Source organism: Rhipicephalus sanguineus, chromosome 1 (assembly GCF_013339695.2).
Source record: "Rhipicephalus sanguineus isolate Rsan-2018 chromosome 1, BIME_Rsan_1.4, whole genome shotgun sequence".
Classification (NCBI taxonomy): Eukaryota; Metazoa; Arthropoda; class Arachnida; order Ixodida; family Ixodidae; genus Rhipicephalus; species Rhipicephalus sanguineus.
The window spans coordinates 152293517-152313426 of NC_051176.1; the positions used below are offsets into that span (position 1 = coordinate 152293517).

The 19910-nt window shown below is 43.0% G+C and overlaps 1 protein-coding gene across 2 annotated transcripts in view; it reads left to right on the forward strand.

Annotated features, from left to right (window-relative positions):
- Positions 1-6998: 6998 nt before the first annotated feature.
- The window catches only part of LOC119400404 (cell division cycle 7-related protein kinase), a 51348-nt gene continuing 38436 nt past the window's right edge, over positions 6999-19910 (forward strand). The window contains exons 1-8 of one of the 2 annotated variants that reach the window (XM_049417261.1): positions 6999-7210; positions 7468-7612; positions 7978-8061; positions 8128-8260; positions 10351-10444; positions 10524-10666; positions 10760-10913; positions 11091-11320. In XM_049417261.1, the coding sequence (XP_049273218.1) occupies positions 7483-7612; positions 7978-8061; positions 8128-8260; positions 10351-10444; positions 10524-10666; positions 10760-10913; positions 11091-11320 (968 nt within the window). In that variant the 5' untranslated portion in view covers positions 6999-7210; positions 7468-7482. The remainder of the gene's footprint in view (positions 7211-7467; positions 7613-7977; positions 8062-8127; positions 8261-10350; positions 10445-10523; positions 10667-10759; positions 10914-11090; positions 11321-19910) is intronic. The other variant, XM_037667429.2, reaches the window with a different exon arrangement.

Below are 19910 nucleotides of genomic sequence, written 5' to 3' on the forward strand. Positions count from 1 at the left end.
CTACAGTTCTTTTATTCTTCATAGAATTTACTATAAAGACATACCTTTCATTTTTTGTTGTGGAGCAATATTCAAATTGCGTGCTTGTATACAAAAATACAGGATAGAACTTTTCCTAATGAAGTTGCAACCTGAAGACCTGAAAGGGAAATCTTTCCACTCACCCATTTTTAGCATGGAGCTACAAATAAAATCCATTTTAGTTTCTCCAAAAGTTCAAAAAAATTTGCCCTGAGGATGTCTGTTATGCATTTGCTGCAGCTGACCGGTGGAGCACTGTCTTGCTGTATCAAAGGAAAAACATTACCTGCTTCTGTTATACCACATTTATTGCCTTTACATATTCAGAAACATATAAGTGGTTATTTTTGGTGACATGTTCATGACAGCTATAATGGAATGAAAGATGTTAGACACCATGTAAAAGGTAGATGATTTATGAAAATTAGTACAGGGCCAGTATTTTGTAGCAATGCCTTTTCATGCTTTTCACTCTTTGCCAGTGGCTAGAGCGACAGCCCACCCATGTTGTGATTGGGACCAGCTGACTGTGAGCTGCAGATGAAAAAACAAGCCTAGAATCAAGCAGAACGCATCGCTACAAAAGGATTTATGAAAATTAGTACAGGGCCAGTATTTTGTAGCAATGCCTTTTCATGCTTTTTGTTCTTTGCCAGTGGCTGGAGCGACAGTCCACCCATGTTTTTTTTTTCACCCACAATTTTTTTCACTATGCTCACAACTTGACCTATATAATTTATACTGTGTATGAAGCTCTACAAGGTTTGCATTTGTTGCAAAATTGCTTAAAAGGCAGCATGGCATTGAAACTGTCTGCATGTATTCCACCCGTTTTCTGCCATATTCTTCATCTGGAAAGTTTGTCTTGTCATGACTTGTATTTTTGACCGTTGATTTCGGGATGCTTTCACATGAAGTATAGCATCAACACGATCACCTATTTTATCAAAGAGGATTGTGCCTTGTTTTCGTAGGCCATTGTGGATGCGCTCTTAGAATCTAAAAATCAATGTGAAAATGTCAAATGTTGGAAGTGGTCATGCCAGTGTTTCTTTTTATTTCTTTAATGTCCCCTCTTTACTGGTTTGGCTGGCAGGCCTGCATCACAGTTGTATATCCAAACTGGCTGGTCAAGGATACAAGCACAGCATTGTTTTCTTAGTTGGAAGACGCCTCAAACCACTTCAGTAAAATTCAATAAATTTTATTTTTCTTGACAAAGGCAAATCACTATTTAATTTTATTGCTTTGTAACGTTGCCTAGGCTCATACTAAATGATATTGGAGAAGGACTTGAATAGCTTCAATCCACTTTGTGACAATCTAATCAAGGCTTTTCTGATATACATCTTCAATGAGAGGGTATATACATTATATACATGCTTATAGAACTCCACACTAGGAAGCCTTGACTGGTTCCTGTAAACTGAGTATTGTGTATGCTGTGTGTCTGGACAGGTACTAATATTTTCTCACCGTTTGCACTTCATCACTATCAGTGCATGTGGCCGGCTGTCAGTCATTTGCATCCGATCCTATCCTTGCTGTTGTGAAGACCTTCGAGTATCTGTAACATGCGAGGTAGTAGGCAGTTTTAGAATAAGGTACGCAATGCTTTGCATTAGCGTTTGTCGCCATTGCGTTTGCCTCATAACTAGGGCTCCGCGTTTTTGGAGTTTATTTTGCTTGAAATTCAGAGGGTGTTTTTCAGAGTTTATTTTTTTGGTGGAAATTCAGCACTAATCGGAGCTTATTTTTCGTAAATCCTCAATTCTCCGAGATTCAAAGTTCAATTTTGCATTATTCTCAATACTCCAGTGTCTTAAATGATATCTGAACACGAAAACATGGGAACACACGAAGCATACTTTAGTTGTCTGGAAGGTTTGAACGCACAAACATAAACACAAGCACAAATACTTGAATACAAAAACGCCTACATTTGTGCGCATTACAACCTTCAAGCTTGTTGTAATAGACGCAAGCATACTTTACGAAGTCCGTATAATTGGTGTCGTCTGGTGCGGGCCCTACACGTACACGGTGATATCTCTCGCTCTGTGCACGACAAGCCGTTTGTTTAATGTGTGATGGGTGCGGTCTACGAGATACTGTTGAAAGTTAATATCGGCCAAACCGGACAAGCTGTTTGTCAAATGTACGATGGGTGCGGGCTGCGAGATGCTGTAGAAAGTTAATATCGGCCAAACCAGCCAATGCATCAGTGACCACTAAGAACATGCTCTTTCGATAAAGAACAGGGTCATATTGGCCATTAAAATCCGAGTTCATTGGATAAACCCAAATTGTCAAAAATTTTACTGGTGAGTGTTTATCAGATTTTTTCGGATTTATTCAGAAACACAGAGCCCTGGTCATAACCTATCCTTGGGTACCCACGTTTAGTTACGGAAATATCGTATCATGCGTAACGAAACGAATGCAAACGCTACAAACCCTATGCGAAAACTGTCTATTGATTGTTTACAATGTGAGCAAGCATGGTGTTCAGGTTAGAGCACTGCACAGGCAGTGATTGTCGGCCCGGGCCTGGCCCAAGCCCGGCACTCGTTCAGGTTTACCCGCACAAACCCGGCCTGACCCGACCACAGATCGGGCCCGAGGTAGTAATCTATAGGTGGTTTTGTCCGAACGTGGAATGGACAGCGTGGCGTTTGAATTAGCAAGTATCTACGCTTTGTTGGCGGACTATTTGCTAACAGTTATGCTTTAACTGACGGTAATTGATTGTACAAAAGGGCCTCACGGTGGAAACAGTTGAGCGGACATGCTGGCTACAATGAACATTTGTTCAGCAGCGGTATATTGTGCCTATTTTTTCTGCAAATACAAAGGGAATCATCAAGAGCGTTTTGTAGCAGATATTGCAGCAAGGAAAGAGATTTGCAGCATGAGTTCAGTTTCAATAGGGAGTGCAATAAAAAGAGAGGAGACAGAGAACAGAATGCTCTCTTCACTTTGTTTTTATTGAGATCTCTATTGAAATTTAAAGCATGCACCACCAACAAAGCCAATCGTGCACCCTTCTGGATATGTAGCACTTGTCTTCAGCATAGTAGCACCATGCCACACAGCAAGAGAAATAGAGGGAAAAAGCCATCTTAATTACCTTTGTTGTAAATACACTAACCTAGATAAAAATTATAGCGAACCGCGTACACCAAGTGTTCATTTTGAAAAATGTATAAACAGCCTAAAGAAAGAAAAACGCTGTGTTATTCTGCAAAAAATCAAATTGTCAAGAGATTCCTGCATTAGGCGCACCATGCGCTGTTGAATCACATATCCTGCTGCGCTTGAGTTTCTTGCACTGCTTGCGCTAGCCGCAGGGGCAGCAGAGGCGCACAACATCTGCCTTGCGAATCATGAAGGCGTCTGCAGTCGTTGTTCTTGGACTTCCGCCACTGGAGCGAATTTCGCATGTCTTTGGGACATCTGCAGAATGAACATAGCTGTCCGGCTCATCCCTTCATTTCTTTTGTTCCCGAACGCCATGCCACTCTTTAATATCATCTATAAAATTTCTCTTTGGGGGCTTCACCTTGCAGGTTTCAGCAGTGTTATGCATGGTTTGTACCGTGCTTTTTTTTCCCCTATATTATAATGGTGCATGCGTTCCTAACGATGTTGTACTGGTTGAAGGTGGCCAATGGACTACGCAGGTAGGACGGGCAGGAGGTGGACGAAGCTATTTCGATCTATTTGCAGGGTTCGTTCCAGTTTGGTAATAAAGGTGCGAATAATATGTGGCGTTTTTTTTTTCTTTCAAGAAGAGCCATGTGCACTTTAACTGAAACTGATAAAAACGCACTTTTTTTCCTACTGACAGTTTAATTTGGTCGGGCCTGCTCCAATTTTTTACCACTGTTGGAGTAAAATTTGTATTTGGCTATTATAGATTTGAACATTTCAATTGGGCTTGAATTAGCTCGTAAAAAGTTACACGATTATAATGTACGGTATAGCAATATTTTGCGATAAAATTAACATCATCCGGTGCTTCCGTCGGTGCCGTCTTTTGTCGCATGGGCGTAATAGCAAGTGGTCCTTCCTGGCAAAAGGCGCACTATTCTGGACTGTCGGCAGCGTTTTCTTGTCCTTGGCATTTATTGAAGGCCTTGAAAAGTGCTCCAGCTCTTCTGAGTTCGTTTTATGCTGTGCCGTTTCGGATCACTACTAGGAATAGATCGGTGCCCAATATCTTCATTTCATATGTCTTTTATTCCAAATATATCGTCTTGGAGCGAAAGAAGGACATCATACTGTAGCGCTAAACTTGAAAAGGAACACTAAGAGGCAAAAAGAAGTAGGGAAAGTAGGCCTCTTACTCTTTATATTCGAGTTTCGCCCTACATCATCATGTCCTTCCATAAGTGCCAACTCGCCCTAGAAAAACTAATTGTGGAATGTAAACACTATAGCAATGCAGCTAAGGACACAAATAAAATGGATTGGATAAGACCATGTTGGTTGTTTTGGTCTGTTGACGCAGCGCTGGTTTAATGAATGTGATTTAGTTGATTTGATTGTGACAGATGCAGGATTTGGCTAATTTTATTAGAAACTGCCTTTTTGAGTTCACGTTACTATCTGGAATTGTTTTTGTTCTTGTTCACCTTCCACTTTGACTCACACCCACTGTGGGGGATTGGCGAAGAATTGAGTGGTTTTATAAATGTTATAATACTTTAAAAGGGCGGTTACAGAATAGAAACATAAATTTGATAAGAAATTTTGACGCTTGATCAAATATGACAAATAAATAAAATAAATCAATGCCCGAATTTCTAAATTATATACATGTGTTGACACAGAAGAATAATAACATAGATTATCTTGTTAACCGATTGGTTTCATTGAGGTAATCCCTCACAGCCACGCAAACCTTCGCATTGGAGAACACAGAAATAGAGGCTCCAAAAGACAAAATCACAGGCACAGATAAATTCATTCCAATAGCACGTAAAGGTATTTCCAAAAGGGTTTTTCATTCTGCAGGTCAGAAAGAAATGAGCAATTGTTTCCAGCTCGTCACAGAATGTGCACAGTGGAGAAGGTACCTGAGCAGACCTGTGTTGGTAGAAATTTAGCCTCGGTACACGACATCGCAGCCTCGTAATTGACACTTAACAGTTTACGGGTTTGACAAAATGACCTCCGCAGGGATATAATAGGTGCCGATATTCTGTGGAACTGGTGAGTGCTGTGTCTGCAAAGACTTCCATAATGCTACGCCTGCGAAATCGCGCAGCCGTCACATAAATCTGGAATTGCCTCATTTTGATTCCAACTGTTTTAGAAGTTAAAGATACTTAGGCGCGCTTTGCGCTCCCGTGAAATTTAGGTCAGTTTCGGTTTCTACATTAGGCTCTTTTTGAAAAAAAAAAAAAAAAAAACTCCACATATGTTTTGTGGTAAGGGACATGCGCCATCCGGCATGGAATTCGCAATTGTCTTTTTCGAGCCAGATATTACGTCAAGCGAATATACTTTGTCCCACGCGCCTTGTTTAATGGACCTATCCAAAGCTGTTGCGGCATTATCATGTAGATCCCGCACTATATAGCAAAACAAGACGAAAGCTCAGACGTTAACAATGCGAGCACACAAAACGGGCTGTGCATTCATTTCCATCTCGCGTCACATGTCCATTGGGAGCCGTGACGATTAAAAAGAATGTGTCTTTATCGAGGTTCTATGTAACGAGACCACGAGACTCCGCGCAGGCCTTTCGATTTTAGTGCGCGGCTGGAACTGTCAGGAACGTTTCCACGTTTTGGAATTCTGTGCAACGCCTCTTCTGTGATAGCCTTTGCGATGATAAGTTATAGGTATAAATCTATTATATATTACAATTATTACTGGGATTACAAAATAACATTTGGGATATAAATTAAAGAATAACTAATACAAATAAAGCACAGAATAGTTCGCCCGTTTCAGATAAGTAGCCTCATATTCAAGAAGGAAAAGAAGTTTATTGCTAGGCCTGCAAACACACACCACGGCCACTTGGAAACGCGCACGCACATTTGCATCCAGGGGCCCGGGGCCGTGGTTTTGGGTGATCGTTTCTCGGCGGCATGCTCGGCGGACTTCCATGTGCACGCTCTTTAGTTTCACTTCCATTTTTCCTTCCCACAACCTCCCTTGGGTAGGGTGGCTAGAATCCCTACCTTGAGTTGCTGATCGAAATGAGCACTCGGTGGTTGACTGTATTCTAGTAAAGCACAGAGTTTCATACTATCACAAAATCATAATGAAACTTTATGTAGCGTCTAAAGCCGGTGTAAATGCGAGCCAGAGTTGGTATGTATCCATAGGTAAAACCAGTAAAACAGTGCGAGAGGAAACGAACAAGCACGAACAAGTAGACACGGAATTAGCGCTGACTGCCAACTGTTTTGGTTTATTGTTAATACAGTGGGGATGGCGAATAGCGGCGCATGCGTCAAACAACAAAACTGGTACAGTAAAAAAAAAAAAAATATTAGTTGCAGCATGCATAGTAAGAAACTCTATGAGCTGCAGATTTATCGAAGGCGCGCTAACACATCCTGCATCTTTACATCGAACGCTTCGAAAACTTCATGTAGGTCCGGATCCCATGAGTTCCTCCCGGTAATGTTCAGTTGTCAGTAAAGTTCGAAAACTTCACGTGCAGTGTGACCTGTGTCTACTTGTCCGTGCTTTCTTTTGCGCTGTTTTACCTATGAAACTCTATGGTTGTGTGTACTCAAGAACGTTTAAATAATTATTAACCTCCTTGTTTGTACTAATGTTATGACCATTACAATGTCGCCGCGCTGCCGCGCACGATTTCGCACGAAGCCGGTGCAAATAAACATTATCATCATCATCAAAGTCCGCGTCGTCTTGTTAGCCTTGTTAAAGGGGGTGGGGGGTGGCGTCGTTGCGGCAGGAGCTGCGGTGCTGTTGTATTTTGTATGCCGCCGCGCCGTAGCCGTAGCGGGCGGCCGTAGTTGGCGGGTTGGTGGAGGTTGGCGGGGCTGGCGGGTTTTGGCGGCAGCCGGTGGACGCCTGGGTGAAAGGGGGTTGTCGTGTTTGGCGGGACTTTTATTGCCCTGGAATGTAAAAGTTCTTATACCAAACTTGGCGAGTTACGAGTAGCCATAACGACTGGCAGCCAAGAAAAACCGAAGGCAAGGCACGTATACACGTCCTGCGTTTATTGAGCAGAAAAAAAAAAGAACGTCATCAGAACTTAGTGTAAGGAAAGAAACTTAAAAGGCGGAGTGTGCGTTGTCAACCACAGGGGCGATTTTTTTTCCCTAGAAAATTTGTGCGATACTTCGAAAGTACCATCAGACTGCTGAATTGCTGGCATGCGTCTTGTAGTGCTTTGTGCTGATGGCGCGTGCTGCACTGTATTCACGATCGATTCTGAATGCTTGTCTTCAACAGGTTGAAGAAAAAAGCATGGCTGTGCAAGTTCTCAAACCTTTTGAGAAGGTTGCCGCGGAGCAGGAGTACCGTAGACAAGTCGGTCTGGTAAAGACACTGCAGTCGACGAAAGCTTCAAGCGCCATGCTTAGCGCTAACGCCACAAGTAAGTTCATTCGAGGATGGACAGCTTATTTGATCCGGCGTTATTGCAGAGTTGCTTGGCATTTTAATTGCACTGTTGTTAACATTACAAACACCTTCAGTAGATTAAATTATTTCCAACATCTTGTGCCGTTTGAATACAGCCATTGTTACGTTCGCTAGGCAGAGATTCCAAGTTTGGAAAAAAAAATGTTGGCCTGTGGTTGTCTAGAACCTGCACGGCACTATACTCGATTCTCGCATTTGTCAGGATGTCGTGGCTCTTCTATGGGCAATAGATGCACCGCGCAGCCCGTACACGAATTGCGTTTGCCTCCGCTATGTCAAAGATCCTGTCTGATAAAAAAATCTGTTCAATTTCTGCAGATTGCAGCGATGACAGTGTTTGCTTGTACTCCTACATTCCACAAGTTCAGAAACATTTCATTTTGGATGGCAAGATTGGTGAAGGTATGTGCTGCAGTGACCATGGTTCTGGTGCAACCTTCCAAATAAACTGCCTGCTGTTGTTTGCAGGTACTTTCAGTCATGTCTACAAAGCGAGGCTGAAGGCAAGTGCTGTGCATATGGAATTCGCCATCAAGTTCTTAATTCCCACAAGTCACCCTTCACGAATTGCAAATGAACTGCAGTGCCTCAGAGAAATTGGGTAAGAGAATGAGTGTAACTGTACTGGTGTAGATTGTGTTAAGCGTTCCTTCTGTGCTAGGAAGATGGGCTATTGGTTTAGCCACTGGCAGTGACCAGATGAGAAAAGGGCTATGATTTGCAGTCTGACAAACACCATTTTGATGTAACACCTATAGTTTTTGTGAAGCTCTTCTGGTTCACTGATATGGTGACTGGGATATCGGTGTAAGCAATGGAGAATGGAGGAAGTTCAGTTTTTTACAAGTTCCTTTATGGTGTTAGCCATTTGTTGATGAGCTTGCCACTCGCTCAAACAAGAAAATATAACAAAATATGTAAACTTACAAGCAAATGTATAAATTAGCACGAAAAAGACAGCTTTCTTGCTAGTTTGCCACTGTGTTACTGTCAGCCCACATGTCAGTTATCTTGTTTCCACACTCGTATACGTATTTATAGCATATTAAGTGCTTATACAGTAGTTTTTCTATTGTATCTTCAGCAGCAGTTTAAATGCAGTCAAGAGAAACCATGACCTAACACTTGTGATGAAGTCGAGAGTTGGACGGAAACCCGTCTGGGGGTGGGGGGTCAGGAACAGACCTGAAGACAATTAAAACAAAACACTGACCATGATAAAAGCAAAAAGCAAGACGTTTCGGCTCCCGTACGAGAGCCTTGTTCACACACAAAAAAAAAACAAGGCTCCGGTATGGAAGCCGAAACGTCTTGCTTTTTGCTTTTATCGTGGTCAGCGTCTTGTTTTAATTGTCTTCACATATGTGGTCAGTGCGTGTGCTGTCTCATTGAATTTTGCATTTAATTGTGCAATCATTCAGCACTACCTCAACTACTGCAGTTTTGGAATTGATTGCTATTTGATTTCATTCATTGCCTCTTTATATGCTTTGTTCACTTGTACTAATATAACAATGTTTTTTTTAAGTGCAATGTGCAGATAAAGAAAAGGGACCAAAAATGGCAGCCAAAAATTGTAAACTTATCATATGTCTGGCTTGCAGCTGTAAATACGCGAAATCCCATACATCCAGATTTTTCAATTCGTTGAACACGTCAGACGGGGCTAATCTTCCCCGCCACTGCCAGATCTGTGGTTGTGTGCCGCTGTTTTCCAATGTTAAGATTTTGGGTAGAGGTGGGGGCAAGGAGGAGCGCGAAATCCTTGAGGCTTATCATATAAACATGCACCGCGATGATTGTGTAAGCAGTACGTCTATTTCATTACTACAGAAGGAATGAGAGTTCCTGTCACTCTGGCGGTAGATTTTTGGTCGTTATGTAGGCCAATTTTTGCTTTTGCTTTTTTCATGTTTTGGGTTTTGGCCTCATAGTTTTACGTGATTAGCGCATGCGCCGTGGTTCTTCTGGGAGGTGCTGTCAGCTAATAAAGCACAGTTGCTAGTCCAGTCCTTGTGTGTGTCACTTCTTCCCCTTGTCCGGCATCTTTTTGACTGGTTTTTGCCTCAGCATCCAGATTTTATTGAGCAGAATTTTCTACTGGCAGTGTGGTGAAGGTGTGAATTTATCCTGGGCATGAGACTTTTTTTATGTGCAGTGAAAATGGCTGAAGTACAAAACCTGTTATGAGCTTTGTGTGAAAATCTTGTATTAAGAGAATATTTTCTGTGCCCTCATGCTTTGAAAATTGCTCAGTTTTTCTTTGCTTTGCCCAATTCTAGCTATTATTTTAGAAAGGTAATGTAGGCTTGCATTAACATGTTGCTATGGATGGCTTGCATTAATGCCATCATACCACCACATGGGTGTACCAACCCATTGAGAGCCCGCATGAAAAGCAAGAAATATGAGAGCGGAGGAGGATGTGCTTCTAGCAGGGCAACTACATCACTCGGGAGCTCTGTACTTCTGGCACAGATGTTGCATCTTTCTCACAGTGAAGTTGCATACAGCCACATGCATTGTATAATTTCTAGGTTTGTTGGAGAGATCATCATTGTTTGTGCTACAATAGTTCAAAACATTGAACTCAACTTTTAATGTGCTTACATCTGCAGCACCAAAGTGCTTTTCATTTTCAGTTATCTGGAGACTATAATAAGTTAAGTGAACTTTCTTTCTCATATTTAGAGGCAGCAGCAATGTCATGGATGTGAAAATGTGCTTTTTGCACAAGGGCCATGTGGCCATTGTGATGCCATACTTTCCTCATGAGAAGTTTCCAGTAAGTTTCCGCTCAGCAGTATTGCAGTAGTAGCTCATGCATTATTGTTGAACTGACTGCTCACCTCTCGCACTTGCAGGACTTTGTGTATAAACTGACCGTCACTGAAGTGCAAGAGTACATGATGCAACTCTTTATTGCACTAAGAAGAGTCCATTCATTCAACATCATTCACAGGGACATCAAACCAAGCAACTTTCTCTATAGTCGCAAATGTAAAAGGTCAGAGCAAATTGCCATCTTTTCTCCAAAGTTCATCTGATGCTGTAAGGGAAAAGCATCATGGTCATGTGCCTTTTTTTTTTGTCTTCATAGATTTTCTTTAGTTGACTTTGGCCTTGCCCAGAGGCTTGGTTGTGTGTCTGGAGACTCGGAGCCAAAAGCATCCGGACCGTTGCTAAAGGATTTGGGGCCATCACAAAACCCTCCATCAAGAAAGAGAACCAGAACACTTGACCAAGAAAACCAGGTATAGGCTTTATGATCTTTAGTTTTTCATCCGCTATTCCTGGAGATAAGTTGGAAATCATTGGCAGATACCTTCTTTCCACAGTGTGCATAAAATGGTCTGATGTTGATGTTGATGATTCCTCTATCTCTCCAATGAGTGGCTTTGATAAAAATTTATTTTCCGGGTTCATTTCAGAAAGCTCAAGTGAAGCGCCAGTGCCTGCCAGCACACATGGGGCCCCCACTTCACACAATCAATGTGCACAATGTCTCAAAAGCAGCTACTGCAGCTGGTAAATTGCAGCAGACAACTGCAGCTTCAGCTAAGCCTACATCAAAAGGGGTGCTGAACCAAGCACGCCGTGGAAGAAGAAAACTGTGCTGCTGCTTTGGAAGGAATGAAGTTTGCAACATCTGTCTTAGCAGGTCAGTTCAGGCTCAATAATTTGCCAGACAGAATGACTGAAACATGGCGGCACTCTTGTAGTTGCGGAAAATAGGTAGTACAGATAGTATGCAAAATTTCTAACCCCCATGCATAGTTCTTTAACTCTTTCGTTACCGCATGAAAATGGCCATTTTTTATAGGTCTGAGGAAGAAATTTATTGCTAGTATAAATAATGCTCTAGGTAACATTGCAGCGCACCAAATTGTGCATAATGAATTGCTCTTTATAGATAACACAAGTTTCAAAACAAAAAAGATGTTACAAAACTTATAAAAAATCTGAAATCTACCACTTTTGCAGGAACTTAAGAAAAACAGTACAAACAAAACAATATCTACAAAAATATTACGAGCAAACAAAATTCAAAATATACATTTTGAAGGGAAATGATCTAGGAGTATTTTAAAAGAAAAATAAACAATCTGCATAAAGCCATTTTTCACACAGATCAAAAATACTGCACACCGAAAACTGCTTCACCGCTCGTGCCATGCGGTGAAGCAGTTTCTGGTTTTCGTGAAGCACAGGTAGACGCCACAGGTTTCACAAAGAATGTTCGTTTTTTTTTTTTTTCAACTTTGCGTTCCTCATAGCACTTGCGGCAGTTTTTCCTTTTCGGCATCTTTTTGGGGTGGTGCTGCACTTTTTTTGGCATACGTCAGCATACGTCGGCATTTTTTTCGGCATACATCAGAAGGCCCAAGATATGCATCCAAGCATATTTGTTGGTATTTTCGCAGATGGTCCTGATGACCTCTGCTGTGAAAAACAGGGAAAAAAAATCGCGCGCCATCGTGAAACGTTTTGAGCTGCTCCGGTGTGCCGGGCCGAGATGCGCGCCGGGTGGCCTTCTTGGTGAAAATTGAAGCTTTCTGGCTGCCGGCGGCAGCACATCCTGTCCAAGCGCTGTGCGTATCCTGCAGATAACCAGGACATCTCAAAGGTCGTGCACCGAGATCAGCAGATAAGTGCTTCCGACGGATGAGACCGCTCAAGGCCGAAAACGAAACTTATCGTTACACAGCTGAGGATGCCCCGGGCTGGCTCGAAGCATCGTCGCTGTCAGCGCTTGAAGATGAGCTGGTGTCGTCTTCGGACTCATAGCTCGACTCAGCTTCACTAAATTCGTGAGCGGGTTGAGCACTCTTTCGAGCGGAATGTTCTTCCCGCGACGCAGCCCCGCGGGTTGACGACGCCATGGGAGCGGCCGAGAGATTGCCGCGCGCGCCGACGCTAACGCCCGATGCACCCCTCTCGCGTAGATAGAGAGAAACGAAACCAAAACTGCTGCAAACTGGCTAAAAAGGCCAGATCAACAAGTTAGAGACGCGACGGACCTTCAGAAACGAGCTGTATTTGAATAATATTGCGCAAACTCGGAAGCAAAGCTCGCTAGTGAGTAGCAGGTGTCGTTTTCATGTAATTATCACAGCCAAAATTTATTACCTCGAAAAACTGACGACACAATTTGATAATTGACTTCTTAGGAATCGTTTGATACCAAAATGTTGATAATAACGGAGCACAAACATGAGCTGCGCATTTTTTTCCCCGAGTGTGGCAGCCACGCCCCCTTTTCCAGTAACACATGCGCATTCGTTCGCGAAAAACTCCGTCAAAAGTCACAACGTCGTCAGAGCGGGAGAATTTAAACGGATTGTAGAAGAGCAGTCCCAGAACTAAACGCGAGATGCTGCAGCATGCATAGGAAAAATTTTTAACGCGTCGAAATCGGTAGCTTTTTTCGTCGATCACCGGTGATCGATTTGAATAGGCGTGGTAACGAAAGAGTTAAATTCTGCACTTACATTACTCATTCACTACTGTATATGTTTCTCCTAAGTGCACGAAAGAAGGGGAATTTTAAGGGCTCGTTTTTCTTTGCTAGACGCAACATTAATTGGAACTAACAGACAAGAGAGCCAAGGAATGTATAGGGCAATTTGTGGCAATTATGATGTTAATGTGGAGAAAGTGAAGTGGACAAAAAGATAACTTGCAGCCCGCAGGGACCGAACCTGCGACCTTCGAATAACGCATTCGATGCTCTACCAGTGAGCCATAGCGGCAGTAATCCCCCCGTCCACTTTATGGGGTATATATGTGCATTTAAAACTAGGAGTGTTAGTCAGTGCCGCTAGTAGCCATAACTGCGAGCGTGGAACACTCTTTTGCTGCCTGAAACACGTGATCTTTTTATGAGTTGGCAGCTGACCAATAATCCCTCGTGTACTACCTGAAGGCATCCAGTCTCCCAGAATGAGACCCTCACTATGAATGAACGAAAGAAGGGGAAGTTTAAGGGCTCATTTTTCTTTGCTAAGCACAACGATAATTCTATCCTAAGTGCAGCAGCATATGTAATTTCACTTTACGGTTGCACTTTGGATAAGTGTGTGTGTTAGTTAGTTTTTTAGGGAAAATTGTGCATGCAACAGTTCAGAAAATACCTTAAAGCTCTGCAAACTTTCCAGTAGGGGTAAATAGTGAAATTCTCTGATCATGTTTAACAGAAAATTTGAGAAAAAAACGCAGCCTTTGAATGTAGTAATACCTCTGTCACACAGGCACTCTTGAAAGGCCATCCAGTCGATGGCCTTCGAAACATGGGAACTCTATCAACTCAATGGAGTTGTGGTGCTGCTACATGGCAGTTTTGAATGACCATTGAGTGGTTCAGGCATTTCTTGTAAAGATTGTGTGGTGCTGTGGATCTTTACTTTAGTTTTCCTGTCACCAAAAGTTATATAATATAAATCCACTTAAAGCACTAGTATGTCTGTTATATGTGGTTAAAAATTTTAATGAATTGTTTATACGTAGTTATACATATATGTTTAGTTTTTAAGTTGTTGAGCAGCGAAACTGGCAACGCAACGTTTGCACTGCTGTATAAGGCTGCCACATACATTCGACAACACAGGCAGATCGCTGTTGTTGAGAGTATGTGCAGTTTGTACATTTCAAGTGGCAAAAATACTTTCTTAAAAAATTAGTAACACCCACATATACTATTTTTAGAGCATACTAGTTTGATTTTTTTTTCTTTCTAATCATGCGTGCAAGCACGCTGTAAACGAGAGCGCACGTTCGCACTGTTTCTGCTTCCGTTGCTTAAGGCCATCAGGGTTTCAATAGAATTGTAGGGTGCTCCGTTGACTGTTGACTCATCGGCCTTCAAAAGGGCGCCCACGTATCAGCTAAAGCATGACATTTAAGTCAGTGGACTATCTGTTGAAAGGCCTTCCAAACGCCCATGTCACACGGGTATAAAATAACATGTAAAATGTTTTCTTTTTAAACAATCTAAAATATGTAGGTTAATTGAAGCTTATACAGTTTAGACAGATATTTACAGTACTTGATGCATCTAGTGGTGTTTACTATTGAATGTCTAATCAAGTGAGGCGGTTTTAAATGAGGAACACGGAAACCAGCTTCAGTAATGTCCAGCGTGATAGTGACTGAACAAAAGCAGAAAGAGCATAGCACCAGAAGCACATGAAGTGTTCTGTTCATTGAATAAGCTGAGTGTAATATTACAAAACTGCATATGATAGCAAAACTGGTTGATTTTAAAATGCTTTATTGAAATTGAGACCAAAAATATATGGCTGTCTAAAGGATAGGCAGTGTTATTATTAACTGCAAATAATTGAATACAGTTGAACCCACTTATAACAATAGTCAAGTGCCATGAAAACTCCATTGTTATGACTGGGTTGCACCAAGAAAAAAAAAAGGGGGGGATGGAGGGTTGGTAGGTGCAGTGGACAGCAGAGTTTCCTTTACTCGTACATACATAATAACTGGTGAGTTGTCCGGTGGCCCTCCTTATCTTCTTCCAACTTTGGATTGTGTGTGACAAAGATTTACAGCTTTCTATTCTATACTCTATTGGCTATAGTGGCCAACCTGTGCACTACCATCATGTGCAACAAGTGCCAGCAGCTGGCTTTTGAAAGCTCGAGACCACCAGCTATCTTGGTTGGCTCAGCTTTTGCCATCTCTGTAGGTTATGTGCAAGGTAGGGTGTGCCTGTGTGCCCAGCCATGCTAGCTGAGGGCAGGAGACATGGCACACTCATACCTGCACGCTCGGCTGTCCCCCGCTGTCACTGTGTGGTAAACGTCACCCTCACACAAATTCCCTCGCTGGCACTGTCCATGTTCATATGGGTGTGATGCGCCCAAATCTGCACACCTCCTCCTCCCTCTATGCTTTTAGCTTGTCTCTCCCCTGGCAAGCAGTGAGCATCACCCTTGCTGGCACTCTTCTTGTTCATATTGGTGGAAAGGAGACAGGAAGCAGTTATTGTCACATTGCACAAAAACTTATTAACGCGGACCTACGAGTAGACGTCACGAAGCATTACCTTGCTTTGAACAAGGTTACTGCCACATTGCAGACAATGTGGCACGTATCTGTGAGGAAGTAAATGCCTGCAGGACAGGTTATGAACTTGCTGAGGATGATCTGGTGGGCTAGTTGGTTATGCATGACTGTATAATCACAGCACACAGAAATTTCTGAACACTGACTAAATGACCGAGTAGACACCATGAAGCGTTGACCTTCCTTTGCAAAAGACCACTGCTGCGTTGTAGACAGTGCTACAAATATCTGTAAGAAGGGAAGTGCCTGCTGGACCGGTTGTGAACTTGTTCAGGATGATCTTGTAGGCTTTGTACAAGTAGTGGGCACACAGGGGCTCATACAGGGAAAAACAGGATGCACTGCAAAAGGTGAAAAAGAACATTTTTATCAAGAGGTAGGCATGAAATGCACACCGGAAAAATTGGAATACATACGAGGGAACGCCAAACATTTGTGGAGAACTTGGCATCTGGACATAAACTTGATCTCGTATGGGCAGCTGGTACGAGAGGTACAAAAACTCAAAATATGCTTTAGTCGGATACAACTTTAGAAGTCCGTGGCGTCTCCTCCTCAAAGGCGGATGCACACATGCCTGCACCATTGGGCGCGCACTCCAGACTGACGTCTTGAGCCGGATGCCCGGTGACCTCGCCTTTGGAGAACATTGCTGAGTGCATAAGGGGAACTATTTCTTCAGTCACAGAAGCAATTGGCTGCCGCGCTTCGGTCGTTTGGGCGGGGCCTCTCCGGACTTCTTAAGTTGTATCCGACTATAGGCACGTGGATACAGGAAAATGGCAAAGTGTTACGCATGCTAGACACGTTAAAACATACTACGAATCTGGCGCAAAGGGTCCAGAGAGTCACAAAACAACAAAGAGGCTTCAAAGAAGCGGAGACAGTCAGACTGGTGCAAGTATTTGTTAAAAGCAGAGTGACGTATAGCCCTCCCTTTGAAAAAAGTAAGGTCAAAATGACCAACGTGGACATCATCATCAGGGCAGTATATAAGGCTGCCCTTTGGCTACCAAAAAACACAAGCACTGAGAGACTGGAGGCTCTTGGTGTTCACAACACATACTAAGAACATATCATAGCAGTGGTTGTGGCACAGTGAGAATGTCTAAGTTCAACAGAAGAAGGAAGGGCTCTGTTGCAAAGGGTGGGATACTAGATCTGATAGTGCAGTACGGTGGGGAAGACAGTTTTGCTAGGCAGACTAATGAGAGCGAAAATTGTAGTTTCATGAATCCCAAGGAACATTGTTGCAGCACACCACCAGACCAGAAGAAAAGTGTAATAAAAAGCCTTACTAGTACACAGATTTGGAAAGAATGCAGATATATACTATAGATGTATTGCACTGCCCCTACGTCATGAAAATGCGGTGGTGCTGTCGTCGGGCGCTTAGTGTCACGAAGTAGGCATCTACCGCTGTGTCTACCGCATTTGCTGCTGCGTTTTTGCTGGTGCGTGCGCTGTTTGTCGCCATGCAAAGAAGAAAAAACTGTTTACCGATGAGCTGCATCACCGTTAATTGCGCAGAAAGGCATGAAAAAGACAGAATAAGTTATTGTCAGTTTTCTATTTGTGAAGACCGTCGCAAGAAATTGGCTGCAGCTTTAAAATGAGAGAACTCGTCTCTGACGCTGGCTCGTCGGTTATATGGCAACAATTGAGTGGTGGAGCGGCTTGTGTTACCTAACAATAATGATTAGCTTTGTCAAACGATTGTCATCGTAATGTCCTGCACCACATTTTTCGGCATAAGCCTTGTATGGAGCCATAGTCGGCACGTATACGTTAGCGTTGTGGATAGCATTGTCATATGCAGAGAATTCCTCACTGTTGATTTAACTGCAGAAGTCTTAGGCGCGTCATAAGGGTTTCAGTGTACTCGCTTGGACTAAAGGTGTGGCTCGATCATGGAGCAAGTGCTTCTTTCTGTGCGGGCACGGTTCATTAATGTAGTAGCGAACGAAAGGACAACTTCGACTATGCTCTTATGAATTCTATGTGGCTGTGATGACACACCTGACACAAGTGCATTGGACAGGGCCGTTCTGGCTGCGATGCACTTTACGAGATTTCCAAGTCTGTCAGAATACACAGAAAAAACTGCACTCGGGAAATGTGCAGAGTCTGTTTATAGACTGTATGCATTTTGCGGTCTTGACTTGAGTGCACGGAGAGAGCCGCGACCTGCGTTTGCCAAACCTGACAAGTACCTACGTAACAGCCTTGTCTACGGCGTATAGTTATTTAATACATTATCGCAGCCGTATTGCAGATGAAAGTGTCGCCGAGATCGCCCTTCTCGTTTGCGTGAATAACTTTCCCAGCACATTTGTTATATGCGAGGATTTACCGTAACGATAACGGAATTGTTCGTAACTACATATTTTTACTCCGCATATTTGCATATCGTACCCAAGAGCCTCTTGCTGGGCTAGGTGGCTTGTTCTTGCATTAGTTCACAAATTAAAAATGCACACGTGTGACCTAGACTGCTGCAGTGTCTATGACATTTTGCAAATAAGTCACATTCTTGCATTCAGGTACCTCATGTTTTGATCAGGTTCTCAGAGTAGAGTTGCATGTCAACATAACTAATAAGTCCACAGGCCTTCAATCGCACCCCTTTGGCCTGCATAGCAAAGGCAGCAGCCATGGTGCAGAGGCAAAACAACAATCTGCATTGGTGATTACTGGAGACCGGATCTTAGGCAAATGCCTATTCTGTTCCTTACGCTCCTATTGCGCCATTTTGATATATGAGCATAAATTAGAGGCTAAGGAGGACTTTTATAGTGTTTTTATAGTGCCTATAAATGGCTATTTTTGGCGTTCATGCCTATGACTATAAGTGCCTCTAAATGCCTATTTTCAAAACTGGCGCCCATATGAACACTATTTAACCTAGAGTTCCGCTTTCTGGTGCAGTTTTAGCCCATTGTTCATGTTACCGTGCAACATTGACTGTTCGGAACTCTATGGGGCTCAAACTAGTCGTCTAGTTCAACCAACTCCCGGAAACAACCGCTAGCAGCAGTGAAATCGGACACACGGGCGAACATATGCCGCCGCGCTGACATGGCGCGAGCGTTTGGTGAATGCAAAATTGCAGAGAGCCGTCAGGGGAGAGTGAAGAGAAAAATAAAAAAGAAAAATGTGATGTGCACGTGCCTTTTGTTTAATTTGTAATTTACTTTTTAACCCTTTTCCTACTGAAGACGAGCTGAGCTTGTTTACGAAGTTTGTACTGCTCCTACTGAAGACTAGCCGGGCTCGTCCACGCTGAAAGAAGCGTTTGCAGGCAGCGAAATTAAGCTACCCTGATTCATCTTTTCCGAGTTCTCTTTGGCTTGAAAAGATGGTGTAGTAAAAAACTTAAAAACGCGCTCAAAGCATGAATTTTGGTCGAGAAAGGTCTGGATTCTGGCAACCGCCATTAGCAAATGGCGTCCTCCTCTGGGTCGCGTGTCCCGGCAGCAGCTTTTTTACAGTGAAAGCTGTTATGAGATCACAACAAGGGCCGTTTTTGGCGCCATAGTTGTCCGCCGTCGCCGCCGGTGTCCGTAACCACTATCGCTCGAAATAAGGGAAAAAAAAAACGAAATAAGAAAAAATTTTCAGGATGGAACGAGGTTCGAACCTGGACCCTCTGCGCCCAGTACCTGAGCCCAGTATCCTACCTCAGAGCCTTGCCGGTGCTTGAAACTGCTTTGCAAAAAGACCTATACAGGCTTTATGTCTGGAAGGAACCACATTAACATATGTAATCTAGCGTGGTAGAAGAGTAAAATAACAACCAAGTGTCACACAACACGAATTCTGTAATGAGGCGTCACAGAATGCTAATTGCACAACGAGTGAGTTGTTGAATGCTTCCAACCCATTACAAAGGGCTCTGCCATAATTCTTCATCATCATTAGCCACAGCATCAACAAAGTGCACATAATACCTTACAGGTGTTTAGCAGGTACCACGGTTCTGCGCAGAATGACGAAAAATTGCGTAGTGGCGGCTTCCTTACTTCACAAAAATTATGATTTATAGCGTAGTAGGTTCCTCGCAAGTGCACCTCTATTGAGAGAGAGAGAATAAGGATGAAAGAAAGGCAGAGAGGTTAACCAGGGCTGAGCCCGGTAGGCTATTCTGCACTGGGGAAGGGGAGAGGGGGAAT